Source organism: Branchiostoma lanceolatum, chromosome 3, assembly GCF_035083965.1.
Source record: "Branchiostoma lanceolatum isolate klBraLanc5 chromosome 3, klBraLanc5.hap2, whole genome shotgun sequence".
Classification (NCBI taxonomy): domain Eukaryota; kingdom Metazoa; phylum Chordata; class Leptocardii; order Amphioxiformes; family Branchiostomatidae; genus Branchiostoma; species Branchiostoma lanceolatum.
Window position 1 is genome coordinate 16,518,349 of NC_089724.1, and position 17,718 is coordinate 16,536,066.

At 41.5% G+C, this 17,718-nt stretch overlaps 1 protein-coding gene across 1 annotated transcript; it reads right to left on the reverse strand.

Annotated features, from left to right (window-relative positions):
* Window positions 1-2,125: 2,125 nt before the first annotated feature.
* Window positions 2,126-17,530, reverse strand: LOC136430633 (uncharacterized). Its single transcript, XM_066421407.1, has 13 exons — window positions 17,323-17,530; window positions 15,596-15,778; window positions 15,020-15,160; window positions 14,226-14,575; window positions 13,676-13,822; window positions 13,186-13,279; window positions 7,136-7,321; window positions 6,413-6,553; window positions 5,109-5,860; window positions 4,553-4,699; window positions 3,174-3,267; window positions 2,630-2,743; window positions 2,126-2,379 (listed from the first exon to the last, which is right to left on the reverse strand). The coding sequence occupies exons 2-13, from the start codon at window positions 15,750-15,752 to the stop codon at window positions 2,141-2,143; spliced, it is 2,562 nt and encodes an 853-aa protein (XP_066277504.1). The 5' UTR covers window positions 15,753-15,778; window positions 17,323-17,530; the 3' UTR covers window positions 2,126-2,140.
* Between the last annotated feature and the right edge of the window lie 188 nt (window positions 17,531-17,718).

The following is a 17,718-nucleotide window of genomic DNA, read 5'->3' on the forward strand; positions in this document are numbered from 1 at the left end:
GCATGTACTGGTAACATTGCTTCCTACCCAAGTGTCACAAATAATTTCTACAAAAATACTTTTTGTAACCTAGTGCCAAGCTGTTGTTTGAAACGGGTAAATGGTACACGGGGGTATATCTGGTTAAATGTAGAGCCAGGAACTGGTATACAATATCACCAACTAACCACATAATTCATACACACAAAAGATTCATGTCACTCATTGAAGGTGGCCTTTGATAAGACTCTTGATGGATAAAACTATATATACTACAACAGTACCAATAGGTCACTATAATATCACAGTCACTGGACTTAAATATACATACATGTATGTATATCATTGATGGAGGACAGGGAAGAGTGGTGTAGGGGGATCCAGCAGGTTTCCCCAGCAGACACCTGATAGATGTCCTCAACTGACCTGACACAATTTAGCGGCAGTCATATTGAGTCATAAAGACAAGTTGAAAGCCTTAAAGTTGTAAGATGTTCTAAACTGTAGATCCCTTTTCCTCAACATGCTGCTTGTTGCATCTGTAAATATAGCTATAGGGAGCACCTGAAAATGAGCGTTTCCTTTCTTAAATTGATTGTCTGTGCATTTCATATACCTTCACATAAGCATACCTGTTGGCCATCTAAAGGATCTACATTTGTATACTCTACCTACCAACATGGAAGAAGCTTAATTTCTGCATGTACTGTACAAGTCGTGTTTAACGTCCCACTAAGGCTGGAATTCCATCCTAATAATTTCCAGCTCCAGTTAGCTTCAACACAGAATACTGTAAATGCAGAAATGTTTGTGGGGATTCAATTTTGCAGTAAGGAGAAAATGGAGTGTTCGCAGTGGTTTTGAGGCCGCATTTGAAAGAATAGTAGCGCTACAGTCACACAATGGAACGGCTTTTCGTGGTAGTTTTAAGTTTGGGGTAAAAAGTTCACTGCGAAAATAAACCGACCGCGAACATGTCTGCATTTACAGTAGTCTGGACACTGTCCCTATTCATATCTTTGGTCCTTAGATCCTGAATTATTTCGGGGAAGCATTATGACGGGTTGAACTTCCGAAGGCCTACTACTTCCATGGATCGTGTGATTCAAAGCTAATCAAAATATGTTGGGAAAATATCTAAATGGTTCAATTCTTTCACTATTAACGGGTACCAGCCTATTCTACAGGGAAGCAATCAAAGGAGCAAACAGAGCTAGAATAGGATGGATACACGGCTAATGTCCCACTGATTATTTTACTACAACTGTATAATGCATTGAATAGTATTTCAAACTTTGCCAAATTTTGGTACACACAATTGTGACTACTAGGCACTCACACAAATGTCTATGCATAATTTGCAAGCAACTTCAGTCTGCCCCATATTTACTCTGAAATATTTACACCTTTAAAGTGCTTAATCTGTTGATAGTCATTTCTAAATAGCTACCATGTTGGTCAGTTTGAAAAATGTTTGGATTATGATGGCTCTCAGACAAAATTTAAATATTTGGCTATATTCTCTACCTCCCCCCCTCTCTCTCTGTAAATGTATGTCAATACTAATGGTTCTGTACAGTCCCTTTTAGCCAGCCATTTGCTAGTTGGGCAACTCTGGCTGTTCATGTAAGAACGTGTTCATGCCAAACAAATACATATTAAATACAGTCACATTGATGACCTACCACCATCATTTTTCCAGCCACTCATGGCCACAACCCCCCCACCCCAACCTTTGTCCTGGCTTATTTACACTGTAGCCAATATTACAGAACAAAACTACAACAGGAAGAAGTTAAACTTCACAGTTGACAAATATATAGTCATATAACACTTATGCCACAATATTGGCTATGTTTGAATAGTTACCGGAGGCCTTAAAGCTACACTTAGAACATAAATGTAGCTCCAAAAATACAAACCAAAGATACAGATGACACACTGTTATTCTTGTCCCAAACATCTTAGTCCCATTTATATAGTATCAACAGTTTTGTATGGGACTCTTCAAAACTTGTAACCTGGTCACAGGAATTTGATAATTAATTACATGATTGCATACAACAATTTTATCAACATAATTCAAACCTGACTTCCAGACAGATCTTATTAAAAACATGTATTTGCTCTAAAGGTTTGTTTGTGATTTTTCTTTGCCTTTTCAGTCTTTCTGCCAGATTTCTGACACCAGTGGCTGTGCCTGAATCATGCTGGCACACTCTGGTCGCAGGTGTTTTTCACAGGAGGCACCAATATCCCGCACTTCCGTCAGCTTTCCCATCAGCCGTGCGAACATCAGCGGTTGGTCGGGGTAAGCCACCTTACAGTACGCCTGAAGACACCCGATGTACTTCTCTTGTGCCTTCTCAAGGATTTCCCCGTCTTTCACATTGGCACGGTCTGGAAGAGTATGATATGCATTGTTTTTTGGTAATCCAAAAGCTTTTTTCTTAAAAAGCTATTTCAAAACTATTTTTGGTCATGTTAAATAATACCATAGGAAAGAACATAAACAGCCTTCAATAGATAACATATAGTGTATTAGCATTGGGGACAACATACTGTGTTTTAAGGCATAAAAGGGGGAAATAGTTAAATTCCAATATCTACAAATACAATGTACTGATCAGCAAGGATACCAAGTACAGACCTGGTGACAGGATGACAGAACAGCATAGAAGGTGCACTGTGATGGGATCAACGTTCAGCTTCCACATTCCCTCACACCACTTCAACACCCTCTCCGTAAACTCCTGTGTGTACACTGCAATGGTAGAAGCAATGACGTCACCCAAAGACACACGAGGCAATCTTTTCCTTTCATGTTTGTTTAACTTTAAGTATCATGATGAAGGGAAATCATGGTCACTAAATTTCAAAATCACCAGAGAGTCAAGCATACTGTAAATGCAGAAATGTTTGTGGTGGTTTTATGTTTGCAGTTTTTGTGGTGAACTCTTTACCGCGAACATAATCCAGTGTCACTGTAGTGCTACTATTGTCTCAAACGAGAACTCAAAACCACCGCGTACACTTTTCTCCCTACCGCAAAATTATATCCCCATCAAGATTTCTGCATTTACAGTATTTTTTGCCTGAAAATCTACCCTTAGGCTATCAAATTGGACGGTCACAGTTTTCCGTTTCAGAAGACTAGTACTCTCAGTTCCCCTTCCAGACAAAAGACAACTTACTCATAGCGGTGAGGCGCTGCGCAATGTTGACATCCAAACCTGTCTCTTTACAGAACACAGGCCCACGCATGATGAAGTTCTCAAAGATGGATCCCTGAAGTGAAAAATGAAATGTTTACAGTTAAGTATGTGGCTCATCTACAAACAATACTAAAATTTGAAATAAAAAATTACATCATATTCCTTACTCTTGATCTAGATCTGTGTTTCCAGTATCATCCTATATAGGGGGTCCAATATCATAGCCTTTTATTACATGTAAGAAGAAAATATCTAGACACAAACAGTGGAATCAGCTGTGATTTTAGTAGAACCCACCTTACTTGTGACCCCAAAGCAGACGATTTCTCGAATTTTAGCAGCCTGACCTTTATACAGACAGTTTTCAATATCCTTTGATTGTATATTTTAGAGTGTATTGTTCAGTCCTTATGTGCTGTAATTATGTGACATATGCAATCATGGTTAATCCAATTATGCTATTCTTTAATATGTACTAGTATGAATGCTAAATGGTTTGGCATTTTGTAATTCCGTACAATTACCCAGGTCATACAAAAAGGCAAAATACAATTAACTGGCAGCTATTGCATATGTATATTTTGCCTTTTTCCTGAAAACCCAGTGCTGTATTTCCTGCAATAATAACTGTGCATTAGAATTTACCTGCGCTGACATGCTATGATGCACAGTATGATCAGATGATCCATTAAGGTACTTTTAGTGATAGGACACACTTGTACAGTAATAGTTTTTTTCATTATGCAACTATGTGAGAGAAATTACGAGAAACATACAAGTTTTACGAAATATACATACAATCCATTACCCAGAAACAAACAAGTTTTACGGAATACATATGATGCATTACGCGGAATACATACGATTCTTACTAATTTGTTGTCCATCGCGCTAGCACCAAATCTAGCTTTGTCTGGTCCTCCTAGTTGGTCTAAGCCTACATCAGTCTTAATTTAGTGCAGCTTGAGATTTTTAGAGTTTAGCCGGATGGGATACACCATTATTAAGCTTTTAAAAGCCAAGATATCGTACGAAGAACTGGTTATCCCGAGTCAGCCATCTTGAATTTGGTGGTCATGTCAAATAGTAAGGATCGTATGTATTCCGCGTAATGGATCATATGAATTCCGTAAAATTCGTATGTTTCTGCGTAATGGATCGTATGTATTCCGTAAAACTCGTATGAATTCCGTAAAATTTGTATGTTTCTGCGTAATGGATCGTATGTATTCCGTAAAACTCGTATGAATATGAATACATTGGCACCCCTGATAATGTAGTTCAAGAATACCTCTACATCAAGTTCAAATCCAAGGCCTCCATATTCTATGGATAAGCCCGACCAGTGTGGAACTTGCCTTGACAACGTTGATCTGGTCTTCCACATGGAGACTGTTGAAGCCCTGCAGGGTGCGGCAGAAGGAGATGTACCTCTCCACAAACTTGTTGCCGTGCTCCACATACCGCAGCTGTTTCTCCTGCAGGGTCTTACAGGCCTCTGTGTCCTGAAAAACAGGATTAACGTAAGCCTCAAGCGTCAAACCTCTGCTTGCAATAGAACCTAACACACCTGCTGGTACATATATGTAGCCATTTTCATCAGCTTGGAAAGGCAGTACAAACACGTAAGATTTTTAGTTCATCTGCATCTATTGTTAACATGGCTAGTACAAGGCTAAACCTTCCAAGACAAAAAGTTAGCACATTTTTGACTGTCCTAACTGCAATCTTCCTCAAAATTGATAAGTCACTCGATTGGGCAGTAAGACAGTTGAAAATCTGATGCACTGATAACTTTTTTTTGAAAGTGTTGAAATGTTTAAATTTACAGAAAAACACCATATAAGATTAAGAAAACCCAAAGCCTGACTTTACATCTGAAAGCCCAGGCCAGGTACAACACTACATACACACCTCCCACATTGCTATGGCATGTTTGCGTTCTGGCTCGATGTTCTCTTTCCAGTATACCAATATCGCCTTGATGAGGTGCTGGTGTTCTTTGTCAAGCTCCTGGATGATGTCTGGCCTCACAAACAGATTTTCGATCGGTGCCACCTGTGACAAGTCCTCCGTGGTGGGACCTGACTGCTCTCCCTTGGAGCTGCCTACACCGGTGTGAAGAGAGAGCAGCGTCTCGGCAGCGACTTCCGTGTCCTGCGCTTTCTTACATTTTTCAGGCGTCGCAGTCACAACTTCCTCTTTAGTCAGGAGGATGGGTTCGATGTCTGTGATCTTGTCAAGTGATGCGGTGTTCTGCACCACCTCTATGTCAGTGTCCAAGATATTAATGAAGGACAATATGTCGTCGCTAGTTGCAGACTGAGATCTGGCGACTGTTGGCCCGTGTTGCACCAGATCCGGGGACGTCGCTTCCATAACAATAGGGCGCTTGCTGTTGTTCTCTGTGTATAGTTTGTTCTCGGGTGAGGAAACCTGTTTGTGGGCGGCGTCAGAAGACATAGAGCTGCACCTTGTGTGGCTTGATTCTGAGTCAGATGGTGAAAGACTGTCTTTCGAGGAAACTTGGTCGGGCACTCCACTCTGGTCCGGACTGGGCATATGCATGGCCGATGAAGACGCTGAGCATTCGGACTTGACTGGTTTTGGTGCGATGTGTTTTCGCCACAGTAACTTTGACCTACACTGGGCCTGGGTCAGCAGACCTGTAAAATAGTAAGACATTTCAAAAGCAGTCAAGATATTTCTTTTGTCAAGAGGTACATGTAGAAAGGAAAAGAGTACAGCAGGCCTGTAGCCTGGGTGCCATCCTAATTTCTACCGGGGCTCCTACACTCGCTACCCTCAAAAAATTAATTTTTTGAGGGTAGCGAGTGTAGGAGCCCCGGTAGAAATTAGGATGGCACCCAGGCTAGCTGGCCTGTGCATTATGTCCCAAATATATACCATTAGTGTTAATTGGTTATACTGAAATAGCTGTACTATAAGAATTGTTAATACACTTAAGCCACCGATGAAAAGGAATGTCACAGATGACAAGCTACAAGGAAAACAACACTGGGTTACACGTATGATCCAACTGTACAGAAACAAAGTTTGTATATGTAATGATTAGGGAAACATTTAACTTTGCTTGTAAAGTTCACAAACAAAATATCAAATTTTCTGCCTTTTTGCTATATAATAATATGGTCTGGTGCACAGTTTACAATTACTAGGTCATATAGACAATGAAAACAAATGAAAGGAAACCGTACAGTCAGGCCTCATGCCAGCAGCCTTACAGGACCTAAGGCGACACTCGGGACATCTCCTCCTGGTGTACAGGTCCATACTGCACTGGTTCCCCCATCTGCACGCCTTCACATGACCACGGGTCACACTTCGACGGAAAAAACCTGCAGCCGTGGGAGGAGAACTTCATCAACAAGTTCAGAAATATTACCCTACAAGCTTTCTCGGTTCATCATCTATGAGACACAGAAAAAAAATTGACGAGCTCTGAAGAAAAAACATATTTCATCAGTCAAGATTTCTGACTTGTTTTTTTGAGGGTCTGCTAGGGGGAATCCTGGCAACAAGTTCAATATCAAATCTAGGAGGGCTTCAAGCGGTCAACAGTTAATTCAGGAGGAGTGTTTAATTGACTTGTTTCTACAAAAGGTTGATTGTTCCATTGCCTTCATGGGGGGTCTGGCAAAACAAGTCTGTGAATACCGACACAACCGGATGCTCTGTTGTGACTTTTGGGCAATATGGCGTTCCACTTTGTGTAACAAATGATTTCTCAATAAAGATAGCAAATACATGTGTGTAACATGCTACATAGAATTAAAGGAAACCAATTAGGCTTCAGGATATAATTTACCAACAACCCATAACATTTGATTAGAGCTATAATTAATGGGGAATGAAATCAGCTCGCCACGTCTTACAAAAAAGGCATTTGCAGACCCTCTTTTTTGGAGTACTGTACTCACCCTTGCAGCCCTCACAGCTGAAGACTCCATAGTGAAACCCGGAGGCCTTGTCTCCACACACCAGACAGTCTCCTGCTGCTAGCTCAGGAGGGGCAGGGAAGTTCACTCCCTCTCCGTCCTTGGACAACTCCTCATCAAAGATGTCTGCTATTGTCACCTGGTTAGTCATGGTAGTATCGTGCACACCTTGACAGAAAGAAATCAGGCAATTTCATTCATTTGTCTAGATGTTTGGCTGTGGTGTTATAGTTAAACGGAAAAGAAAACAAAGAGTTACGTACACTAGGGGTGGGTACCGGTACAGAAAATTCAGGTCCGGTCCAGGTCCAGGGGGTCAGGTCCAGGTCCAGACCTGATTATAGTAGTGTAACAGTACATATATTTTGGAGAGCGAGACACAAGTAAAGGTCTCGTTGAGTCCTACAAATTAGATTCAAATTGTATATTAGCACCGTGATATTAGAATGATATGATTATTCCCCATGCACACTAATGTGCAGAAAGGAACCGAAGATGTAACAAAACATGCAACCTTTTATTCAAGGTAACTTTTTATCTCACAAAAGAGATTCAAAGCAAACCTGTCGTTCTTAGAGTACAATGTAGTTGACAACTATCTGTATTATGACTAACAAGTAATCCTTCTTTAGACTCTTACAGCTTTCAGCACCTCTAACTCTCTAAGCAGTTGCTAGTTTATCATGAAAAACTAAAACAAAAAGTAAGTAAAATATGCGGACTATTGGCACACAAGAAGGAAATAAATATCGGTTAACTGATTTGTGGTTTGTTTGGGGGTGTCTTTACTTTGGATGTAAATTTACTTGAGTGCAAGTGTATGCATGTGTCGAATCACTAACGTCATGTCCGGAACGATATGATTTTTAAGGTTCAACATTTTTTTGGTCTCAAAATTAACTATACTCGCCGTCTGTTGACTCATCCTTTAGGTGTTTCTAGATATGATTCACAGCTAATGTCTTCGAAAAAGAGCAATCACGACTCATCAAATCTGGTGTTTTGTATTTTCTTAGACCAGTAACTTTATCATGTATAATTCAATATGTGACCGCCTGCTGGTAGCCTGGTAGTGCTGGTACTGTGAATTTTCTAATCGGTCCAAAATCCGGTCCACTGATTTTTCCGGTCCGATTTTTTTGGACCGGTCCAGAGAAAAATACCGTTTTTGTACCGGTATATGGTACCAGTACCCACCTAACGTTCACCTATACTACAACCTTGGCTTATGTAATCAACAAGGAAGTTATGTAATTTAATGACCCTTTTAAATCCCGATGTTACTTATGACATTTTTATATGCTTCATTAGTTATATCATGTATCATATGGTGTTATTTGATACATGTCACATTATGATTCAATATAATCATCACTGCCAATCAAATTAATATCCTTGCTTATGTAAATGAAATGTTCACAGTGACATTCCCCCCAATGATCACAACAAATATAAACAAACATAGCTTAAGGATCAAGCAACTTTCAGTGTTGCTCCAGGGCTTTATAATTACTCACAATTTTCTTACTTTTCTTACAGTACAATTGTTTGTTGTCCATAGAAGTTTAGAATACACACAGCACTGCATTTACCATGCTAACTGTTACATACAACCAATACAACAGACGCGACATTTGGCTGCTTAATAAATCTGTCACACGGAGTTGTTGTTGACAACTGGAACATCAACAACAATTTGTTTTCCACATGTTGAAAAAAAAAGACAATTCCATCAAGACGACAGGCTCATAAATAACTGACATGCCTGTGTATCCCTTTCAAAGTCTCTATAACCGTTTGAGGTCATGAGGGTCGTTTTAAAGTGTCATGAAGTCATCAAGGCGTTTCGGGTGTAAAGTGGTTGGAGCGATTTTTGTAAAGTGGTTGCAGCTTTATAAATCCGCATACTCAAGCATGCAATGTAAAATGCAAGCACAACACGCCCTCCAAGAGTGACCACGGCTAAATGGAATACAGATCAGGTACAAAGAGATCTATCGTTACAGATATCTATGCTTGAAGAAATACATATTTGCTTAAAGTTTGGTACATTTGTTGCAAACGGTGACAAGAAGACAACAACCCCCCCCCCCATAAAGCCCCCCTCCCCCCTTTTTTTATCAAAACAACATACGACCTACAGGTCGATTCTAGGCTCCTCCTGCATGCCTCCAGTACAAAAACAATCGACATACACCATCAAAGCTAACGACACGGATTAGGGACCCTACCTTTCTGAGGTCGTCTTGTAATGAAGCATATGATTCAAGACATTCGGGTGAAATGCCCAGATATTCGCTGAAACTCCCCGCGCCGAGTACGCACGTATACTCCTGTAATGCCAGTCTGTAGTCAAATGTCAGGGCGGAATGAAATATGAAGCTCCTGATTGGGCACTTTCAGTCATGTGACTAGAAAGCTATCATTATATACAGTTGTTGTATCGTTCTATCATACTGACTATACGCAAGGAGGTTATATAGAGTATATAACCTCCTTGCTATAAGGCAATGCTGACTTATGTGGGTGACAAAATAAAGAGAGAAAAAAAAATACTGGGCACAAAAATTCTTGCCTTCATTGTGAAATCTAGATCTAGCAAGGTTGAACCAAGGCTGAACACACAGAACATAGTACAAAGGTTCAAACAGATAAATAAATAACATTAAATTTTTTTTTTCAATTGTAAAAGTAAAGAAAATTATGTTTGTTTACAATTATTACAAAATATGATTTTCTTTACTTTACCATGGGTGCTTTTTGGTGCATTTGGGTTTTTCTGCTGATGCACAAGTTGTATGATATCATATATCAATAGTGTTTTCAGAAAAACACTGTAGTTTGGTCAAGTTTGGACACAGACCTTTTGTTGAATATTTGTACAATGGTTAACAAGTGTTTGTGACACAATTTAGAAAGTTGTACACAAATTACAAAGGTCAGACAGTGTCATGGACTACTTAAGTCTTTTGACAATTCAAGACAAGAAAATCTAATGGTCAAATTGCACCAGTTGCTGCAATATCAAAGGCAACATGACAAGTCTATATACTTCTTGCCCACAGTCAGCCATCTGTGGGTGTGTATTGTTGGATGTGTATTGAGGAATGCTGGGATGGTATCATATCTCCTCCTGACTTTTTACCCAAACTACTATTGACCCGTGGGTCGCAGAGAAATACTGTGCTACCTGTAATTATGTCGTTCTTTCTTACTCCGCTTGATGACGCCCTTGACACGCAGCGAAATTCAATTGTCCGGATAATCGGCGGAACTGGCTGGTTGCGACCATTGTGACCATTGAACTGTTCCTTATTGTTCGGCGGAGAGAAGTGTAGAACATATGCAATAGAATACACTTCATGAGATGATATAGCCTTTGTTGGCTGTAAAATTTCTAACATTAACATGTCTACATGTCTTGAGCGTTGTGTTGATCCTGGCCGCGAAGCGCCTCCGTGAGTTGCCCAGTTTAGGGGGCACCACCCATCGCTGTAACAACCCGTTATGCTGCAGAGAGCTAGAGATTTTGTGTCTTATACATTACGAACTTTTTATTCCTCTTCAGAATGGTCATTTGGCACTTTTACTCTACCATTGATAAACAGAGCTTCCGAAGATGCGGCTACAGGAACGCCGAACACTAATGTGCGCCTGGTGACGTAGGAACTAGCCTGGAATCCATACCATCGGGGGCTCCTCGATATCTCTACGGCACTGGGAGTAGCCCCCGCCCGCTCAGACAGCTTACTCGGGGTGTGTTTACGGCCTTGGATTAGATTACGTCGGGTGGCAAGCGGAAGTAGTGGTAGCGTAATCTCCAAGCAGATCCACACCGGGCGCGAAAATCGTAGTATGCTAGCCAGAGAAGGTCCAGTCAGCCAGAGAGGGTCCAATAGCCGTACCGGGCTATTGGACCCTCTCTGGCTGACTGGACCTTCTCTGGCTAGCATACTACGATTTTCGCGCCCGGTGTGGATCTGCTTGGAGATTAGTGGTAGCGGTAGGAAGGCTATCAGAAACGGTTCAATAAAGCAAACTGGGCCCGGTAAAAAACCCTATTAAAGCTGACCCCTAGAGACTGGGACCAGGCTACGTGGGAACAGACTTATGATTATTGTCATGTCAATCATGAGACGCTGTCCCTTAAAGGTACAAAGTAGCAAACCTCTTAAGGTTGGTCACTAAAGCCCTCCTAGTCATTTCTCATGACCCCATTTGCATGCCTTCATTTCAACAATAAATGAGACAATACCATTATAGCTTAGAGGTGAATGTTACGAATTCTGTTTCAATACATTGGCAACTCCGTTTGTCTATAAACCAGAATCAATTATGAGTCCAAAGATAGAATCAGAATCAACAAATAACAATACCACATAAACATGTTTCATCTCAAGTGTGCACTGTTACTTATACGTTATCTATTGATAGAAATGCTATTTTGTATCTATATAATTTCTTTTTGTCTATATTGAGCCTTGGTAAGTGTATAACTCACAGACGTTCTGCATTTTTCGATTGCGTTGTATTCAAACTTGTGGGGATTTGTGATACAAGGGCATATATATCCATGGCCCCTGTCATGCGCACTTCAAATAGCATACTATTGTTGTACTCTCTTTCACCAGGCATCATAGTGACGTGGCCGGGTTTCCGAAGTTCAGATCAGGGTTATCATTCTACAAAATTGATGGATTCCATTTTGTACACACGGCCGACTGATTCACACTACTTTTTGGGCCAAACCTCCGACACAAGTGGCTGCACTTTAAGCATGGTTTCGTAGTCTGGTCGCAGGCCATTCTCAAAGGCCTGCCCAGCACTGCGGACCTCCGTCAGCTTTCCGAGGAGGTTAGGAAACATCATCGGCTCGTTCGGGTAGGCGACCTTGCAGTAAGCTTGGAGACAGTCTGTGTACTGTTCCTGGGCCTTTTCCAGCGTTGCAGTGTCGGCAATATGCGGACGATCTGGAATGGCGAACAAGGCAAGGCCATATTTGATCCTGGTCTTGGCCTCCAATCTTCAGCATGCACTACCACACAGGTTGCCACACACAAGAAAGATCGACAAATGAACTTATAACAAGGTTTAGAATATAGGGGCTTCTTTGTAAGTGACGCTTGACTCCACAGGCTAGCATGCATCGAAATGTTCGCAGACTACCGTTTGCAATTCAGTCAAAGTATCAGGACATGCATTGCATCTAAGAGATTTTGCTATCATTGCTTGGACAGATAAGTTATAACTTCGTGGAATCAAGTTATATTGCATGCAACTGAGTATAAGAAGTGCCTTCTGGGGAAACACCTACCAGGTGATAGGACGACCGCGCAACAAAGAAGGTGAACTGTCATCGGGTCCACGTTCAGTTTTGCCATACCTTCAACCCACTTCATGTAGGTGCCCATGAAGTCCTGGGTGTACACTAAAATCACATGTATAAAACTGCATCAGAGGGGGTCAGCTGGAGGGAAAGGGGGTTGGGGCTCAGCCAGTGGGGAGGGGGTTGGGGCTCAGCTGGCGAGAGGAGGGTTGGGGTTGGGTAGGGGTGATTCAGCGACACTGAATGGTTGTTACTCTACCCCGTTTTAAGTCTACGCGCCAGAATGTATATCGGAGAAACACTCTATTGAAAAGATAGAACAGTTTGTGCGAGTGAGTGTGAGTCTACCTATTACTACAGTCAGTATATAATCAGAAACACTCATCGTACTTCTACCGCTAACACAGCTCTCTTCATCAATGTATACTCGCTTTGTTATCTTATATACCCCTCTAATGTATTGGCAACATCTATGGTTTAAGTACAGCACGGTCATAACTTGTAATTGATCAATTAACTGGTGTAACCAAGAGTAACCCGTCATCACCTTGGTGACAGGCTGAATCATTGTCATGTAAACCCTTACAATGATTTAGCAATGAACGCACTGTTTTATCAAGGAGGTCTCTTTTAAACCTCCTTGGTTTTATAAAATGCATGTACATGTATGTGATACAGAGGGTTAAATGTGATAGTCATCACTTACCTAAGTTTGCCACGCGGTAGGTCACTTCGTGGTCTATATCACACTCCTGGCAGGAGACAGTCCAGCGCATCATGGAGTACTCGAACATGGATCCCTTCAAACAGAATCATTTAAGTACGATAGTTTTTGATATGTACATGTATTTAGAATTTTGTTATAGCTCGTTATGCTGTCCATTGTAATGTATTGTCTTTGTCAGCAGGGCTAGCCAGCCCCTTGTAATAGCCACAGGCTAGTTGGGCACACCTGGCTGTGTGTCCCGAACACCCAAACCAATAGATTTAAAAAAATTAAAAAAAAAAAACAAGACAATAATCTGACGCATTTCTACCCGGTGATATAAAGCTGCACCTACGTAATGGCTGTACCCCCCAGTGAAACAAAGTATAACGAGTCTTGGAGATCGAAACCCTCGATATCTATGTCAATAGTAAATATACTATCATAAAAGAATATGTTCTACAGATAACGAATTAGAAAAATAACTTACCTTGACAACGGCGATCTGATCATCGATGGAGAGGTCCTTGAATCCCCTGATTGCCTTGCAGAAGGCGATGCATCTCTGGATACAAACATCTCCGTGCTTTAGGGAGTTGAGTTGTTTTTCCTCCATGGTCTTGCCCGCCAGAGTGTCCTGCACCAAATAAAACGAGGAGACAGTCCTAGATTTCAAGTCAATCAAATGATCTAAAGTCATGAATCAAATTTGAAAAGTCTGGAGTGTCTGCGTGACTGTAATATTTAGAAACAAATTATTAGCCTCCGATCGGGATCACTACGGGCAAACCGTTAACCAGACATAGGATCGACAGCTACAGAATCGACGATTCTTCCAGATTGCCATTTCTTCCCTCACACACACACAAACACAGGCTGATATATACAAAACATGGAGCAAAGATGTAAAAGGCCACATAGACTTACATAGACCAATTTTTAAATTGGTCTTTGTGTTCAGTTGGACTTCCAAAGCATTTTACTCTGCTGTTAGTTAAAACTAACAGCAGCTGAGTAAAACGCTGAACACTTAAGCTTACGTTGCATAGTTCCTCGATGTGCCTGCGTTCTTCGCTGGCGTTCTTTTTCCAATATCCCAGGATTTCAGAGATGATCTGCTGGTGGTTTGGAGCCAGAAACTGCACCAGTTCAGGCTTGGCGAACATCCTGGCCACCTCAGGGTCCCCCAGTATCCACTGGGCGGTACTGCTGTAGCAAACGTCATCAGACCATGGTGGTGCTGATGGTCCGGATGGGGAGGATGGGATGTCGCCATTTTGGTTGATGAGTGGTGAGGATGCAGACGAATGTCCGGCATTGGAAGACTTGCCTGCTGGGTAATGTTGCCGCCACAATGACTTGGACCTGCGCTGAGCGTCCGACAGAAGACCTGAAAGATGACCAAAGACTCTTAAACTGCTTCTGAATAAGTTTTAAAATAAATATAAGTTTCTCTTTTTTATTTCATACTAGTTGCTTATTTCCAAGACATACATAATGAATCATTACTGTTGGAGACAAACATAAAGACTCCGTTGATGATATCAATCTTGTGTACAGGTGGTAGAGGAAACTTTGTTTTCAGTCATCTTTGTTGCAAATTTTGCTTTACATTGTAAAACACTGAACTAAGCATTGAATTCATAACAGTGTACATTTTTATCATAGCAGCTCGATTTATTCTCAGAGGAACATACTGAGATGGGAGCTTAATCTTGTTAGCCTTATTACTGACCAGAAAAGGGAACTCCTCAGTCCACGTGTTTTATCCTGCAATGAGTGTAGCGGCCGGTATACCATCATGATATAGTAGTATGTCAACTTATAGACTCACAATCAGGCCTCATGCCAGCAGCCTTGCACAGCCTGAGCCGACACTCAGCACAGCTCCTCCTAGTGCTGGGGTCCAGGCAGCACCTGTTCCCAAACTTACAGACCTTGACGCTACCTTTGTGTACACTTCTCCGAAAGAAACCTACAAAAATCGACACAGCATAATGCCATTTGGTACAAGGATAAAAAGTACACGCAACGCCATTATAACTTATAATATAAGATGCTTTAACATACAACTTACAAACGTACGGTTGTATAGTATGATTACAAAAAGGTTGTAAGCACGAACCACATTTCATAACAATCCATCCATCCATAGCATCTTGATTAATGCTGTTAAACCACGAACACAACCATGCTACATGCAACATTACATTCTTGGCGAAACTAATAAGCAACACGCACTTTAGTAATCTAGAACATGTTAATGCTTTAATACAAACACATTTGCCTACCTACGTTTGACCTAAGTGACATGAAAATGGAATGATAGACTTAGCTCATGACTTTACATGCATGCACTGACTGTACCCTTGAAAGAAAAGCACGCCACGACCCATGCAAGTTTGCTTACCCTTGCAGCTCTCACAGCTGAAGACTCCGTAATGGAAACCCGACGCCTTTTCTCCACACACCAGACAGTTTCCGCTCTCGACATCTGGAGGGCCAGGAACGGCCACGGACTCATCCTCCTCCTCAAAGATTACCGTCACTGTCACCCTCTTGCTCATCACGGGTGCACAAGGTCGACTGGGAACTGAGGTATAGAATAAAAGTTAAATTTCATACAGAAAGATGGTATATATGAGTTGTAGCCGTGAGTTGGTTGACGCCACACCTTCGGGCTATTGGACGCTTTTGCTAAGGTGCACGCGCGAGGGGTGACGGTGGTGGTGTCAGTGGGGCCTGGAGGACCTTGTTCCCTAGCTACTGTGCGTACATTGCAGCCTTGATACCCATGGCCACTCCTTTTTACAGGTGTTACAGTTCCCAAACATGACACACTGATACATACATACATACATACATACATACATAAACAAACACATATATACATACATACATACATACATACAAACATATATACATAGAAACAGCCGTCTAACAGTTTAGAAAGATTTCAATTTCTGTTATTTTCTGCAAAAAGGCTTTCCCCAACACTCAGTCTAGCTTGTGAACTCCTGAGCTGCACATGTGTAGACACGAATGTTTACTCTGCCATCTACCGCTGTGGTCAACTGAAGTAGACCTTTGTCCTTTACTGATGATGCCACACCTTTAGTTAGCTCTTCGCCTTTGGTTACATAATTCTGTCGCCATTGCGTATTGCAACACTCTCCTTTGAATGACCTATAGAAAGGTCAATGACGTGGCAACGTACTAGGGGCTTTATTTTCAGCTGAATTGCCAATCTGCGACAACCAACATTGGGCATTGGGAAACATTTACTGCCACACCACCACGTATACAGGCAATAGTATGTACTACATCCAGCATACAGGGTCTCAATCAACTTTAAAAGGTTCGCCCCTTATCTTTGCAGCCAGTGTTCAGGATGATGGCACGATCATACAACGTTGCAGACGTTTCTTGATATGACGCTTTACGTAAGTCTTCACCAGCTTGACAAAAACAAGCCACAATCGTCAGTTTTTTTAATTCAATTCAGCAGTGCTGCCACATTGTAAACTTACAACTGTAGACATGACAGTAACGTAACTGCACACTGCGCAAGGTATTCGCTGGGATAGAACAACAGATCTAGGTCAACAGTAGCGCATACAAGTAACAAAGTATAGGAAACGGATATGAACGAACGACATTGTGACCACTCAAATGCATATAGTTGATGTTGATAAGTAACTTATAACGGCCTACAGGCCGCCCTGCAAACAAAGAATAGCCTACAGACTTCTTCAGTCACAGACAATCTACAATGTTAGGCTAACTTCAGTCTACTGATCAGAAGCAGACCTCGGCTCTGAGCCTTATTCTAACGGCAACATTTTCTATCACAACAGCAGCTAGATTTTGCACGACATATTCACGACTGTCCCAAGAATGCCTTGATGTCGTACGACGAATTTGCTGTAGTAAAACTAACGCAAGACGAATGTGTGGCCGGGCCGGCGCCCACCTTTAGTCCCTCTGCCAGCATTTTGGAACTCAAAAATTACACGTTTTATGATGATTTACTTGCCGATATGGCATCAACTTCACTACCTACATGCGTGTTCATAGCTTACCTACATTTACATCAGCAGTAAGTTGAAGCAAAAAAAGCCTAGATGAAAGACTCACCTGTCAAATATGGCCTCCTGAAGCTTTCTTACAAGTCCACGGACACAACTGGCATCACATAGACGGGATTTATGTATATCATGTAGTGACGTAGGTTAGTCACCCGACACGATGTCGTCAGTTATTTTGTTGTCCCGTGCGTCTGGAAGACTGCGAAATTTTCTCACTGCTAAGGAGAGAAAAGTCGACTTTGCTCACCCTGGTGTAATAATTTACCAAAGGGTCAGAGGTTATACCAACATGCCATTTATGTCTAATCTAACTGGTTGTTTTCATTTGATGTTATTATTGCGTCATCCGTTTTTGGGTGTGTCAAAGGTCAGTCAGCGTCAAACAGGAAAAAGTTGAGATAAGAAACATTTTTCACTAAAACAGTTCCATTTAATGTCGGATATG

Excerpts from the sequence above, each read along its gene's own strand:
- LOC136430633 (XM_066421407.1), bottom strand. The coding sequence starts at position 15,752 with ATGAGCAAGAGGGTGACAGTGACGGTAATCTTTGAGGAGGAGGATGAG. Across the intron at positions 15,161-15,595 it reads CAGCTGTGAGAGCTGCAAGG|GTTTCTTTCGGAGAAGTGTA; the intron begins GTAAGCAAACTT and ends CGATTTTTGTAG. Across the intron at positions 13,280-13,675 it reads ATCAGATCGCCGTTGTCAAG|GGATCCATGTTCGAGTACTC; the intron begins GTAAGTTATTTT and ends TTCTGTTTGAAG.